At 49.0% G+C, this 15,156-nt stretch overlaps 1 protein-coding gene across 3 annotated transcripts in view; it reads right to left on the reverse strand.

Annotated features, from left to right (window-relative positions):
* Positions 1-6,508: 6,508 nt before the first annotated feature.
* Positions 6,509-15,156, reverse strand: part of VDR (vitamin D (1,25- dihydroxyvitamin D3) receptor) — a 56,955-nt gene continuing 48,307 nt past the window's right edge. For all 3 annotated transcript variants that reach the window (XM_008578850.1, XM_008578848.1, XM_008578849.1), the window contains 4 exons: positions 14,102-14,273; positions 8,814-8,965; positions 8,520-8,636; positions 6,509-7,264 (listed from right to left, as the gene is read on the reverse strand). In XM_008578850.1, the coding sequence (XP_008577072.1) occupies positions 7,005-7,264; positions 8,520-8,636; positions 8,814-8,965; positions 14,102-14,273 (701 nt within the window). In that variant the 3' untranslated portion in view covers positions 6,509-7,004. The remainder of the gene's footprint in view (positions 7,265-8,519; positions 8,637-8,813; positions 8,966-14,101; positions 14,274-15,156) is intronic.

Consider the following 15,156-nt stretch of genomic DNA (forward strand, 5'->3'; position numbering starts at 1 on the left):
GAAACTGAGGCTCAAAAACATTAAGTAACTGTCTATGGTCACACAAGTAGCAACTGGCAGAGCGAGGACTAGGACCCAGCAGTTTACATGTTAATTGTCATGCTTTGCAGCTTCCACTTGTACTGCTTTGTAACCACCTGTTTGTATGTCTGTCTTCTCCCATGGGACTGTGCCTTTCTTGAGGGCAGTGACCATCTTACTCATCACTGTATCCCTAGCTGAGCTCAGTGGTATGTCTGTGCTTAGAAAAACTGGAAGGACTACACAACCAGGCTGCGGGCTCCCTCACTCTCAGCACAGACAGACTGTACGCAGAGCCCCCAGGCACAAGACTTTGGCCTTGGGAGGCCCTTGGGTGAGGTGTGAGAGTGTCAGTTACTCCCATGACTCCAGAAGTGACCTAGGAAGCCAGAGTGGCAGTCCCTGATCCCTGTCACTGGGCGAGGAGAGGTAAACACCACCAGGTGCCCTCAGTAGCAGGGACTCTGGCTTTGCTGGATCTGTCAGCATCACAGAAATAGCAAAAGGGCAGGAAGGGAATATGGGGGGCAGTACCACCACCTAGTGGTGAAGCTCAAGATGATTTAGGAAAAAGCTAGGGGTTGGTGGGGGAGGCTGGGAACACCCTCCTGGGGAGATAGCTCCTGAAACTGTTGCTGACCTCTTCCCAAGCCAGAGAAGACTACACCAAAAGGATTCATCTGGTAGTACAAAATGTGAAGAAAACACCCCTTAGTCCTAATGGCCCTTGGCTGAAAAGAGCCACCTTCCTCAAGGTCATGTCAAGGTCACACTCTCTTCCAGGGAACAGCCTGCATCCAATTTCTACCTGATGCAGGAATGTAAAAGCCCGTCCCTCTCACCTCAACTGGGGCAATCCAAAGGACCATCCCAGCTTCAGAGCACCCCATGAGGGTTGATTGAGACCTTTATTGAGACTGCATTGCAGCCTGACTTCTCCCTCTACCTCATCCTGCTTTCCTCCCTTCCACCAAAGCTGGTGATCCCGAGACCTCCCACTGAACCCCCTGCACTTCAATCTACATTTCAGAGACTACTTCCCCCGGAGCCCAACTTGCAACACTATCCCGTATGTCATATATGATATGTGTGAATACAGAGCTTCAGAGTAGCTGTCTGGAGCAGTGTGCCCCAGGAATCCCCTGCCAGCCACAGGCTCCATGCCCTGCTGTGCTTCTTGGATTCACAGGGTAAAGACTCCCCCAGTAGCCTCACAGTCTCCTTGTCCACAGTGAGGACTAGTCGCTGAGAGGATGTTGGCATGAGGAGTCATCTCTTTGGCCACGCTGGGAGTGCCAAATGACACTCATCCTCCTTGCCACGTGAAGGGGCCATGGGGCAGGCAGACAAGCCCCATACTGCATAGGCAGCTCCAAGGAGCCCCCATAGAAACTAGAGATACTGGCCACTCCAGGCAGGCTCTCTTTGCTTGCCCCCAGGGCTGAAGGAATCAATATTTCCCAGCACACACGATTCACTGAACCTGTCAACCACATGGCCTGGGAAGTGTTTTTCCTTTATGTATCTTCTTTTTTTTTTTTTTTTGTCATTTTTGAGACCGGCCGCACCGCGCTCAGCCAGTGAGCGCTGTGAGCGCACCGGTCATCCCCATATAGGATCCGAACCCGCGGCCGGAGCACTGCTGCACTCCCAGCGCCATATTCTCCCGAGTGCGCCACGGGCTCGGCCCACCTTTATGTATCTTCTGAGGAGCAGACTGTTCACAGCAGTCCAGGTACAGCATAGCTTGATGTGTGGGGAGGATGTTCCTTATACATTTTCTATATGAGGTCAGTTTAGTGGCTGTTCTGCCCAACAGATCAACAGAAGCATATTGGGCCAGGATCCTCAGGAAATCATCCACAATTAGTACCAGATGAGAATGCATTTTTCAGACCAGTGCTGTCCAATAGAACTTTCTGTGATGACAAAAACATTCTGTATCTGTACTGTCCTTTACATTAGTCCTGAGGCTATTGAGTACTGGAACTGTGACTTGTGGGGCTGAGGAGCTAAATGTTTGCTTTTATTTAATTTTAATTAATTTAAATTTAAATAGTCACATGTGGCTAGTGGCTATTTTATTGAACAGTGCAGGTGGAGAATGAAAGCTTGGAATGTGAGAACTTAAAACCAGTTTATCCTAATTATATTATCTTCCTGGGACATATTTCTCTCAGTTTACCTGGAAAAGTTGGCTATAATACACAGCCTTGGAGATTTTGTGTTCCTTTAGATCATCTATAAAGATGCTAAAAAAGATGCTTCTAACGATTTCTCAAAACTCCATTCTCACACTTCTTTAGCCAGATACATGTCTGTTTACTCAGCTGTTGATTCCTTTTTCTAAATCCATTCATTTTCCCTGACAAAATAGTCTCAAGCCCTATCCCCGATTCTTCTATTTGCCTCTGATCCCCCTGTGACACCTTAGCCTTTGGTTTAAAATCTTTCAGATGTTTCTGAAAAATTAAAGTAAATCACATTCACAGGTGCCCAGGTCAACTTATCCTAAATAAATATACTGGTTGGGCATGATTTCCCACGTACAGATCCTGATTCTATGTCCTTGGTTGATTATTCTTGTTTGCTGGGTTTAGTGATGCTACCCTTCGTCATAAACCCCACTTCCTTGAGAAACAGAGGGGGTGCATTGGCTATAACCCCTCTCCTCTGGGCCCCTTGGGAGTCCTGCTTATGCACGGGAGTCATTTGTAATCCTCCAAGTCACTGGCACAGCAGCTATCTCTAATGCAAGACACATTTTTGCCAACAGTTGCCTGGTTTTCATTCTTGAGGTTCTCAGGTAAGTGCCAGGCTTGACTGGACCCAACACATTTGACTGACGACTTCCTGAGAATAGAGCCAACACTTCCAATTTTCCCATCTCAGGGCCCACTTTTGGAATGGGAACCTGCCCTATAGCCTCTTTAGGAGAGAGCTAGTAATTCTGTCTGTCATTTGTCAGGCCCGTGAACTCATTAGGAAGCAGTATCATGTGGCAGTCAGTGGATGGCTTCTGGAGCTAGGGTTTAAATCCCATCTGCTTATCCTAAATAAATATACTGGTTGGGCATGATTTCCCACGTACAGATCCTGATTCTATGTCCTTGGTTGATTATTCTTGTTTGCTGGGTTTAGTGATGCTACCCTTCGTCATAAACCCCACTTCCTTGAGAAACAGAGGGGGTGCATTGGCTATAACCCCTCTCCTCTGGGCCCCTTGGGAGTTCTGCTTATGCACGGGAGTCATTTGTAATCCTCCAAGTCACTGGCACAGCAGCTATCTCTAATGCAAGACACATTTTTGCCAACAGTTGCCTGGTTTTCATTCTTGAGGTTCTCAGGTAAGTGCCAGGCTTGACTGGACCCAACACATTTGACTGATGACTTCCTGAGAATAGAGCCAACACTTCCAATTTTCCCATCTCAGGGCCCACTTTTGGAATGGGAACCTGCCCTATAGCCTCTTTAGGAGAGAGCTAGTAATTCTGTCTGTCATTTGTCAGGCCCGTGAAATCATTAGGAAGAAGTATCATGTAGCAGTCAGTGGATGGCTTCTGGAGCTAGGGTTTAAATCCCATCTCTCTCACTTACCACCAGTGTGGCTTTGGGCAAGTTATCCCAAATAGGGGTAGTAAGAGTTCATCTCCCATAGGGCCCTTACAAGGATAAAGCAGGTTGGTTTGCATAAGGCATTTATTTACAGCAGTACTTGCTACAAAGTAAGTGCCGTCTAAGTGTGAGCCATTTTTATTACCATAGCAAAGTTTTCTTCCTTGGTTTATTTGACAAACTTCTGGCAAACTTTTTTTCTCTTTTGAAATCACTCAGCAGGCACTCTTTAAAGTCTTCTTTTGCTGCCGCATTTCTAGCTTTCACCAAATCTGTCATACATTCCAACCTTCTCTGTTGGCCTCACTTGGATTCTCCTACCTGTTTCCGGTGAGCCAGAAGAAGGATTTTTTTTTATCTCTGGGAATCTTGTTTATATCGCATTGTGGTGCACATTTTCCTTCCTTTCTGATACTGTACTTTAAAAGTTTTAGATTTGTAAATTCTACCTTCACACTCTCATTCTAAGACTGAATAGATGATAACATTTATTCCCAATTCAGCCCCGTAAGACCCCACTCTTCCCTCTTTTCTTTTCCTCTCGGCTCCTGGAGTTCCCTTCAGGAATAGCCTGGGTTGTTGTGAGCCCCAGGGCTGAGTGATGATCTCAGTAGTCTAGTTGAGCTCCTTGGAGAAGGTAGGGCCAGAGCGAAAGCTGGGAAGGCAGAGACATTACAAAGACAAATGCGCTTTATTGATAAGGCAACAGCACTATGCATGGCTGAGGCAGAGAGCCCAGTGGGCCAGGGCCACATGGCGCAGAGGTGAGGGGAGTCTGATTCACATTGAGACAGAGCCTTTGAGTGTCTTCCCTCCTCCTTCTGATGGGTTGGTGGTTACAACCCAGGGAAGGAAGGTAAGAAGGAAGGGTGCCGGATCTAGACTTGCTCCGTCTAAAATCCAGGGCTTCCCCCAAGGGACTGGGTCAGCCACCAGGGGAATGGGAAATGGGATCTGAGCTCAAGCATGGTGTATTAAAAGGGCACCTGACCAAGAGTCCAAAGTCCGGTCCAGTGCAGGCGCTACTTCTAACTAGTTATATGATCTTGGGTGAATCACATTCTCCTCTAAGTGTCAGTTTTCTTTAACAAGGGGGTGGAACTAGTTTAGCAGTTTTCAAACTTTTCCTCCCACTGACTAGCAAGCTGGACCAATGTGTTCTGCAGCTAAAATCAAATAAGGGTTTTTCCCCAGATCCGTGTAAAATAACAACAACAATAATAATTAATGTACAGACATTTCACATGTAAGTTTCCCCCCCCATAAATATCTCTGAATTAGTGGTGCCTGCTACCCTCTATGTTAGAATATAGCACAAATGGAGTCTGATTCTGAAAACAACTCATATCTAATACATTTAAGATTAAGCCATATATATGCTATTCTGCACTAAAGGTACATGGCTTTCAGATGTTTTTCCACCTGAAGAATTCTCAGAAACACGGGGCCAAGTGGGCATTGCTGGCTACTGCAGTGTTAAGTCTGATTCCTCCCAGGGTTCTCAGGGAACAGATGCCTGTGGAGGGGCACACTTTCTGGGGGTTTGGGCAGCCATGTTCCCTCTGACATTACCTCCCTGCTGATACACTGAGCGCGGCCATGCTCCCCAAACTCAAACAATGATCTGAAATACCTCTGTGACTCCTCCTGGAAGAACCCCTTCCGCACAGGTCCCGCACACCCACAGCCCACTCTCACCAAGGAACCCCACCCTAGAGTAAATGGACCGAGGGTTCCCACCTCCCAGGCTGGGCTGGTTACAGAGAGGACATGGCGTTTGAAGTTACATACCCTCTCTCCCACCTTACAGGCTCCTTTTGACCTTTGGGTGGTGGGATGAGAATAAGAAGGGAGCAAACCCCACATCACCTCGCCACACTCACTCACTCTGACAAGGCCCAGAGGCAACCCACTCTCCCTGCACCTGCACCCTGAGGTGCTGGAGCGCTGGCTCCTGGCTCTGTGGTGAAGAGCAGTGTTGAAACCACACCTACGCAGGCAGGGAGAGCATGGCTTGGCTGCTGGGGTCCGAAAATTCTCCTCCATCCCACCCTGCCAGGTGGAGAAAATGAGCCCCCCCCCCCCCCCGCCAGGGGGGGAAAAAGGGCCCCCCCCCCCCCCGGTAAGCAGAGAACGAGGCACTGCCCCTGCAGACTGGCGCGGTGGGAAGGTGGGCCAACTTCTGGGTCACCCTTGGCGATCCATAGGTGAGGCTCCCCAATGCTGACGTGGGAGGTAAGGCACTGGCAGGGGAGGAGTGAGGACGGTGCTGGCGCTTCTCTGCAACCTAGGGCAATTCAGCCCTGCCACATGGATCCTTGCTGGGGGAGCTCCCACCTCGACCAACGCCTTCAGTCTAGGCCACAGGTCATGGGCTTGGCGACCAGGACTGCCATCCACTGCTCTTCTATGAGGCTGTTTTTTTGGGGGGGGCTGTGGCTAGCCAGTGTGGGGATCCAAACCTGTGACCCTGGTGTAACATCGTGCTCTAACCAACTGAGCTGAGCAGGCTGCCTTGAGGATGGTTTTGTCTGTTCACTACCAGGCCCTGGATTCTCCCCTCCCTGTACCTCCCAGCAGGTGGGCTCTGGGCCAGTGGCTTCAGTGACAGGGAGAAAACCCACTTTGCCAGAGCTACTGCCCATGGCAGCATTACCATGGCAACAGATGATGGTGGGCACTGAGGGACTAGGAAGTTCCTTTGGCCAGCAGAGGTGAGCAAGGAGAGAGTTGTGACCTTAGTCACCTTGTTTTTGGTTATCCTTGGCAGTGAGTGTCCTAGACAGGCCAAAGGCTAGAAGGCAGACGGAGGAGGCCCCATCATGGCAGGCTGCCCTGGGACAGAACAGAACTGACTGGCAGCAAGATGGGGGGTGTTTGTGGAGCACTTATTTATCATGGGTGGTTGGAGTCGGGGAGATCCCCACCAGGCTCTGAACGTGTGGGCCTGGAGTTGGGGGGAGGTACAGGTATCACTGTCCCTGAGAAATGGGTGCATTTCTCCTGCCTCCTGTTCCCTCAGCACCAGCCAGCAGCCGTTTACAGCGTGGTGGGGACATGTCCAGGAGAGGGCCCGCCTTCAGCCTCTGCCCTCTGCCTCCACTTGAGTTTCTTTGTCAAATAAACAGCAACTCCTTAAGACTGAGGCCTCAAGGGGCTGGAGCAGCCTGTGGCCTGCAGGAACAGGCACCTGGGGTTAGGTTGGTCAGGAGAGACGATGGATGGGCCGGGTGGAGAGGGGAAGTGGCAGAGGAGGGGCTGCGCTCTAGAGGGGATGGGAAGGGCTGCTGAGCAGTAGCCAGCCCCGGGCCTGGGCACACGGCCCTGGAGGAGCAGCCCCTCCCAGGTGCCACCTCAGACTGCCCTAGTCAAGAGATCTCATTGCCAAAGACCTCAAGCACGAGGGGCGTGAGCTTCATGCTGCACTCAGGCTGGAAGGAGAGGCAACGGTACTGCTTGGAGTGCTCCTCATTGAGACTGCGCAGGTCAGCCAGCTTCTGGATCATCTTAGCATAGAGCAAGTGACTGCCCGGGGGCGGGTGGCGGCAGCGGATGTAGGTCTGCAGCGTGTTGGATAGGCGGTCCTGGATGGCCTCGATCAGCGCGGCATCCTGCACCCCAGGACGGTCTGTGGACACAGGGGCAGGAGGAGAAGACATAGGAGCTCTGATGGGTCCCTCACTGCTCAACCTCCCCCCTCCCCCCACAGACACCCAACCTCAGCACTTCCCTAGGCCACCCCTACATGGCTGCTGACCTGTGACACCACCCTCCTGCCTACAGTCTCTCACCAACTTCCCATTGCATTTAGGTCCTTCCATGGGCCCATTTGGCCCTGTCCCCACCCCTCCTAGCTCCTCGTCTCTATGCTCTGCCCTTCCATCGGTGTCCTGATGCGCCATGCTCTCTGGCCTCCAGGCTTCACACTTGTGTTCCCTCTGCTTGAAACTCAGCTCTTCTGTATTTGCCTGACTCTTACTGATCCTCAGGGTAACAGCTTCCTCAAGAAGGTTGCTCCTGAGAGCCCTCTACCTCCCTGCCCCGGCCTACGTCAGTTCCCTGCTTCTATCTATTATCCTGTAGTATCATGGACTTCTTTTTTAAAGCTCTCATCACATCAGGAATTAGTTGTTGAACAGCGTTTGTTTACTGTCTCCTCCTAAGCTCCATGGGAGAGACATCTGTGTGCTGTCTGCTGCTCCTGTGCCAAGCGCAGAGCCTGGTGCCTAGTGGGTGTGCGATAAATCCTTGCTGGTGTTTGAATGCAGGTGGGGCAGGGGAGGGGAACCCACATCCACTCCTTGGGCTCCCAGCCCAGGAAGGCATCCCTGGGCAGACGCCACTAGCTTGTCCCCTGAACACAGTCCAGGCTGGGGTGAGGCTGCTCCATTTGGGCTTCATTACCAATGTAACATCCCCAAGGCCATAATAACCTCCTCCTCAGACTTTTCTCTTTCTTCCCATCCCAAACAAGCAGAGAGATCAAGGGTCATGGCACACTGCCTCCAAACTCAGTCAGGTAAATCTAGGCAGAACCATCCATCAAACCCAGGGTTTTTACCCTGCCTTTGAGGAACCTCAAGTGACAGGAGAGTTCAGCCCAGTTCACACAAGAGCAGAGTCTCAGTAATCCTGGGCTTGTCTGTGGCCTGAGGAACCCCGTTTATCTGGTTCTTCAGACTCCTGCCTGTGAAACTCTGTAAGGGCAAGCCAAGGGCACCTCAACACACACACGCCACATGGGCTGTGCAAACCCAGCAAAGAGGGTTTGCCTCTCCTTTTGCTCACCTCCCCCTCCAGACTGCCCTGCTGGCCCTCAGCAGGTCTCTGTCCCTCACACTGCCTGCTCCCCAGGTCTCTGGTTCCTCATGGCTAGGCCTTACCTGGGGAGACGATGCAGATGGCCATGAGCAGGACATGTTCCTCCTCATGCAGGTTCAGCTTCTTCAGCCCAACCTGGAACTTGACGAGCGGCTCAATCAGCTCCAGGCTGTGTCCGGCTGGGAGAGACAATAGCCAGGTGCTGTGGGCAGAACTCAAGAGCCACCCAGCCTACCTCCAGCCCAAACTGATGATGCCTAGCCCCCTTCCATGTGGCTGATGGGGGCCCATGAGCCCAGGAGGGCTGAAGCCAGTGTCAGGGAGCTGAAAACGTCAGAGGCAGGGTCTAGATGTACCTTTGGTCACATCACTGACGCAGTACTTGTATTCCTCGTTGCCGCAGGTCCAGGACATGTCATCCATGGTGAAGGATTGGTTAGAGCGCAACATGATGACCTCGATGGCACTGGACTTCAGCAGCACGATCTGGTCTTCAGAGGTCAGGTCTCTGCCAGGGAAGGCAGGGGAGAAGGTCAGGCTGTCAGTCAAGACCTTCAAGTCATACACAACAGTTTAGTGTTTTGACAGATCCACACCTGCCAGGTGACCAGCATGTACCCTGGGTCCTCCATCAAGGAGCTTGCAGCCTGGTTGGAATGGACCGAGTGTTCCTTGAGGGAGAACAACTCAAGTCTGTGATCATGTGCCCAGGTGAGAAGTGAAGTAACTCAGATACTAAGACAAGGAAAACCCAGTGACTAAGCAGCCGGAGCTACTAGAGACAGGAAGAGAGAGCCTGAAGGAGCCCCCAGTGTTGTGGCATGAGTATAGTGGTCTACAGATGGTATAGTTAGAGTCATCTTCAACAACTCCCACGTTTTCTTTTCCTCTCCTCCTCCTGTTCTCCCGTCCTTCTCAGTAGTAAACTTAGCCAACTCTGTCTCCAACACATCTCTCAAGCCCTTGGCCTCATTCCTTCTTGCACCAGGACTGCTGTAGTTCAGAGCTCCATCATCTTTTACAATAGCCTCCTACTGGAATCCTGGACTCACCTCTCAGGTCTTTTGTTCATCTTTCTTACTACTGCTAATGCCACTCTTGTGCTCGAAATCCTCACTGACTCCCAAACACCCCAGGAGTACAATAGAGTTATCATACGCTATAACTTGGCTCCAACCTGTCTTTCCAGCCCCTTTCCCGCTGCAAACTCCATTCCAGCAGCATTGGGCTACTCCGCTTTCAAGTTTCTCATGCCACCACGCCTTGGAGCATGCTGTGGCTCCAGCCTTGGATACCCTTCTAATGCTCCATCTCATCTTCCTGGACCTGAATCCAGTGTGGTCTTCCTTAGAGCTCCCTCCTCTCCAATTCTCTTTGACAGAATTAGAGCCATCTCTTTATGACCTGCTGCGCATTGCTTGTGCTCTGATTTTGCCCTATCCGCTTGGGCTCTGTTCTCATATGCTTGTCTCTGACTGTTATTTGTACATTACTTGAGGGCCAGCACTACTTCTTAATCACCTTACTGTTGCCCACACTGATCTCTGAGCCCTGAGCACAAGAGGATCAATCAATAAATATATGTTGATGAGTCAAGAGGCCAACAACTAGTTCCACTATTCTGAGTCACACATTGGGCTTGTCTAAACAATGGCAAATAAGAAGCAGGGCCCAGAGATCAACTTGCTCCTGTCTTTCCCTCCCTTTCCCTTTCTGACGATTTCTTCATGGATATCTGGTAGATAGCGTCAGGAATCCTCTGTGTACATAATGATAGGAAGCACATATTAACTGATGAAAGTTCTATATCAACAGGAGACAGATGATAGAGAATGAAAAGGCTTTCATGATTTGATGACCAGCAAAGGATCTGTATTAAAAAAAAGTGCTAGAGTTAGAAGGCCCCTCTTAAGAGACTATGTGGTCTGATTCCATCTTCAGTATTCCTGACAAATGGCTCTTATTCAGCTTCTGCAGGATTCTCCTGGTGCCAGGGAGCTCACGGCCTCTGGATACAGCCAGGAGGTTGTTAGACAGCTCCTGGGTTAATGGCATCTTCTTCTGTGAGCTACAATCCACATGATGATACACTCATCCCTTGCTTACAGTTTTGTACCCTCAAGGAGCACAGAACCAGACTTCTCCATTCTCAAGTCATGCTGAAGAGAAAGAAGTCAACCCAAGGATGTTCAGGATCCATTCAACCCATTTTGCATTAATAGCTGGGCAGCTCCAGAAACTGCCTATATGTACCTCACTTTGGCCATGACTGTGGGCTAGACTAGGGAACCCTGGGGATATGAGGAAAGAAAGGGGCACACTTCAGCTCAGCCTTGGGGAGAGAAATTGGGGGGAGGGTAGTGCTATAAAAATATAATAGCAAGTAAAAATTGCTCATAACCACAATTATGGTGTACTTTCTTCCTACCTTTTTTCCATGCAAACGTATATATATTTAACATATTTGAGTTCATACTAATTCTGCATCCCACTTATTTCAGTAAAAACTCCTTAGCCCAGTTCTTAGTAGGTTGCATAATGTTACATCATATCAGTATACTCTGTTATTTAATTGGTCTCCAATTCACCTATTTTTGTACGTTTTGGTTGCTTCTAATTTTTGCTATTATGGGTTATTCTCTGAGGACTATCTTTGTACATAACCTTCTGTTCAATGCCCCATTCAAAATGGATGGCCAGAAGAGAACATTCCATGAGTACTTGGTCAGAGAGATTTCAGTGGGATCCAGACATGCTACTGCAAACCTAAAACGACCCCAAATTTCTGCCCACAGCCTGGAAATACAGGGACTTTCTAAGTGCAGTTCACAGCCAGAACTGGGAATGGGGGTGGGGTGGGGTGAGGAGGAGTCAAAGGGGAAACCAGTAAGAGCTTGCTCTGCTGTGACAGGCACCAGCTCAGCTCTGTGCCTCGTGCCTGACCTGTGTGATGTTTATACCCTCATCAGTCTCTCCACCTGAGGCAATTTAGATGTGCCCTGGAATGGTGTTGCTGTCTGGGCTTTCCCACTCCCACAGGCAAGGTCCAGCCCCTCCCCTCCTGTATTCCCACGGTACCTCTAGCAGGTTTCTAGAGGAGCTCTTATCGCTTTGCAGCAATTGTTTACAAGTCTATCTCTTCCATCAGACACTGAATCCCTGGAGGCCAGGGATTGTGTCCTACTCAACTTTCATCCCTCACCATTTATATGAGAGCTGTTTCTTGGGTAGAGGAAAAGGCATAGGAGGAAGGAACCACTATGACCCCCCAATGACTATGATGAATATGTATTACTTGTGTATAATCTTTTTTAAATTAAAAATGTTAACTTGTTTACATTTTTGGATAGATATATGCTATACTGAACATACCATTACCCTTTCTCCTCTCTGCCACTTCATTCTGGTCTCAGAACTGGGTGTGTTGGAATAATATAGATTGAATTTAAAGAGATAATACGTAGATTAGAGTCAAGCCAGCTGGAGTGGACACAGCAGTGAACTGGAAGTTCCAGGTCCAGTCCTGACGTGCTGGCCCCAACACCAGAAAGGGATCCTGGCTGGCCATTAGACCTCTCTGGGTGTTCATTCTGTCTTTCAGAAAGTCTGGGAAGGGATGGGCTATACCTCCCCAAATGCAGATTCCTGGGCCTACCCCAGAGATTGTGATTTAGGAGTCTGGGGTAGGGGCTGTGTCTCTGTTTTGGGAAGCAGTGGACTAATGGTCTCCAAGCCTTCTTTTTGCTCAGTCTAGGATTCTGACTGTGCTTCCCAGGTGTTGCATTAGCTTCTTACCTGAATCCTGGAATCATCTTGGCAAAGCCAATGACCTTTTGGATGCTGTAACTGACCAGGTCAGCCAGGTGGGGCAGCATAGAGAGCTGGGACAGGTCCAGGGTTACAGAAGTGTCATCCGACTCTTCTTCATCCAGATCCAGATTGGAGAAGCTGGACGGCTCCACCATGTCTGGGGAAGACAAGGGAAGAGAAGGAATTATTGAGGGGTACTCAGATCAGGCCGTCCTGCCCGTCCACGAGGAGCTCATGTGCCCTGGCAGCGGGGCCAGCTGGGAATCCTACTGTGACTGCCTCCCTCCAAGGTCACTCTTCAGCTCCAGGCTCCCCTCTGGGGCTCTCCTGTGAGTTGGTGACATCAAAGAGCCAGAGAGACTCATAGAAACAAGACTCCATTAAGCCATGATTCTCTAGACTGTGCGGTGCTTCTAATGATCTCAATCAAAGATTACTTGGGGACCAATCAACCTGTGGAAAACAAAAATGTTTGACGTCGCTAGGGATTAAAAAACTGCAAAGTAGAACATCTACACTTTTCACCTATACACTAGAAACAAATATATTTAAATGTTGATGCCGGTATTTGTATAGATGCAGTGAGTTAGGCAATCCTTATGCAGTGCTGAGGTAAAGGAGATATACATTGTGCAGTAATCCAGAAAGCTATTTGACACTAGGAGTCAAAAGCCTACAATTATGTGTACTCTTTGACCAGTAATACCACTTCCCTGAATTCATCATATGGAAAGTATTTGGAATGAGTGTAAATAAAATATTTAGCCACAAGTACACAGTTATCTTACTGAAAAGCTGGGAAACAATCTAGATACCCAACGATAGGATTTAGATATGTTGTTGTATCTCAAAATACTATGTAGCCTTTAGAAATAATATTCTAGATATATACTGAATAATATGAGAATACAATACAATATACTATTAAGAGGAAAAAAAGAAAGTCATCAGATTGTATATATGAATATATATATATATGTATATATATATATATATGTTTAAAGAAAAGGCAGGGAATAGGGCCGGCCTATGGCTCACTTGGGAGAGTGTGGTGCTGACAACACCAAGTCAAGGGTTAAGATCCGCGTACTGGTCATCTTTTTTTTTTAAAAAAGAAAAGATAGGGTTGGCTGGTTAGTTCAATTGGTTAGAGCACAGCCTTGTAACACTGAGGTCAAGTGTTCGGTTCCCCATGCCGGCCAGCCACCAAAAAAAAAGATGGGAAAGAGAGACATAAGAGTTAACAGTGATTATCTTTGGGTAGTAGGATTAAAGATTTAAACATACATAATTTAGTTTACATTTTCTAAATGACTATGATGAATATGTATTACTTGTGTATAATCTTTTTTAAATTAAAAATGTTAACTTGTTTACATTTTTGGATAGATATATGCTATACTGAACATACCATTACCCTTTCTCCTCTCTGCCACTTCATTCTGGTCTCAGAACTGGGTGTGTTGGAATAATATAGATTGAATTTAAAGAGATAATACGTAGATTAGAGTCAAGCCAGCTGGAGTGGACACAGCAGTGAACTGGAAGTTCCAGGTCCAGTCCTGACGTGCTGGCCCCAACACCAGAAAGGGATCCTGGCTGGCCATTAGACCTCTCTGGGTGTTCATTCTGTCTTTCAGAAAGTCTGGGAAGGGATGGGCTATACCTCCCCAAATGCAGATTCCTGGGCCTACCCCAGAGATTGTGATTTAGGAGTCTGGGGTAGGGGCTGTGTCTCTGTTTTGGGAAGCAGTGGACTAATGGTCTCCAAGCCTTCTTTTTGCTCAGTCTAGGATTCTGACTGTGCTTCCCAGGTGTTGCATTAGCTTCTTACCTGAATCCTGGAATCATCTTGGCAAAGCCAATGACCTTTTGGATGCTGTAACTGACCAGGTCAGCCAGGTGGGGCAGCATAGAGAGCTGGGACAGGTCCAGGGTTACAGAAGTGTCATCCGACTCTTCTTCATCCAGATCCAGATTGGAGAAGCTGGACGGCTCCACCATGTCTGGGGAAGACAAGGGAAGAGAAGGAATTATTGAGGGGTACTCAGATCAGGCCGTCCTGCCCGTCCACGAGGAGCTCATGTGCCCTGGCAGCGGGGCCAGCTGGGAATCCCACTGTGACTGCCTCCCTCCAAGGTCACTCTTCAGCTCCAGGCTCCCCTCTGGGGCTCTCCTGTGAGTTGGTGACATCAAAGAGCCAGAGAGACTCATAGAAACAAGACTCCATTAAGCCATGATTCTCTNCATTGGTGGGGGTGAGCACCTTGAATCGATTAACCTATGAGAGGGCATCAAAACTCCTAAACTCTGTGGACTTACTATTAACGGCTGAAGTATAGACCCATGCATAGCTCATACAGGTCGACCCTCACTGTTGCAAATGAACATGCCATCAAGTGAAAAGTGCAGGAAGGTGGGTAAAGAAAATTAACACATGGGAGGGATCCCTACACGGTGGGGCAGGGAGGATCCATCAGTGATTAGTGCTTCTCCTTAGTCCCTGACCACCTCCTTCCTGTCACTTCAGAGTGGTGGGCACAATGTCTGGCTCTGTCACTCTATCCAGTTGGCAATGTGACCGCTTCCACCAATTCTGGGTGCACACATCCATTACTGAGTCTGATGTACTGTATCTGAGGGTTCTAGTTGCCCAGAGGGGAGGTTTTATTTTTTAACCCTGAACTCCTGCAGGCCCCAAGCAGAAGACCCCAGGGATGTCTGACAGGTAGAGGGAAGAAAGGCAAGGGCAGGAGGAGGCTGAGGCAGGATGAGGAAGAGGAAGGTGAATAGGGCCGTAAGAAGAAAAGCACAATACCTCCTACGCTCCCTGGTGAGCTGGAGGTGCGAGTCTCTCCAGGGCTATATAGCAGTCCCCGGCTTGAGTGG

Source organism: Galeopterus variegatus, unplaced genomic scaffold (genome assembly GCF_000696425.1).
Source record: "Galeopterus variegatus unplaced genomic scaffold, G_variegatus-3.0.2 Scaffold1774, whole genome shotgun sequence".
Lineage (NCBI taxonomy): Eukaryota > Metazoa > Chordata > Mammalia > Dermoptera > Cynocephalidae > Galeopterus > Galeopterus variegatus.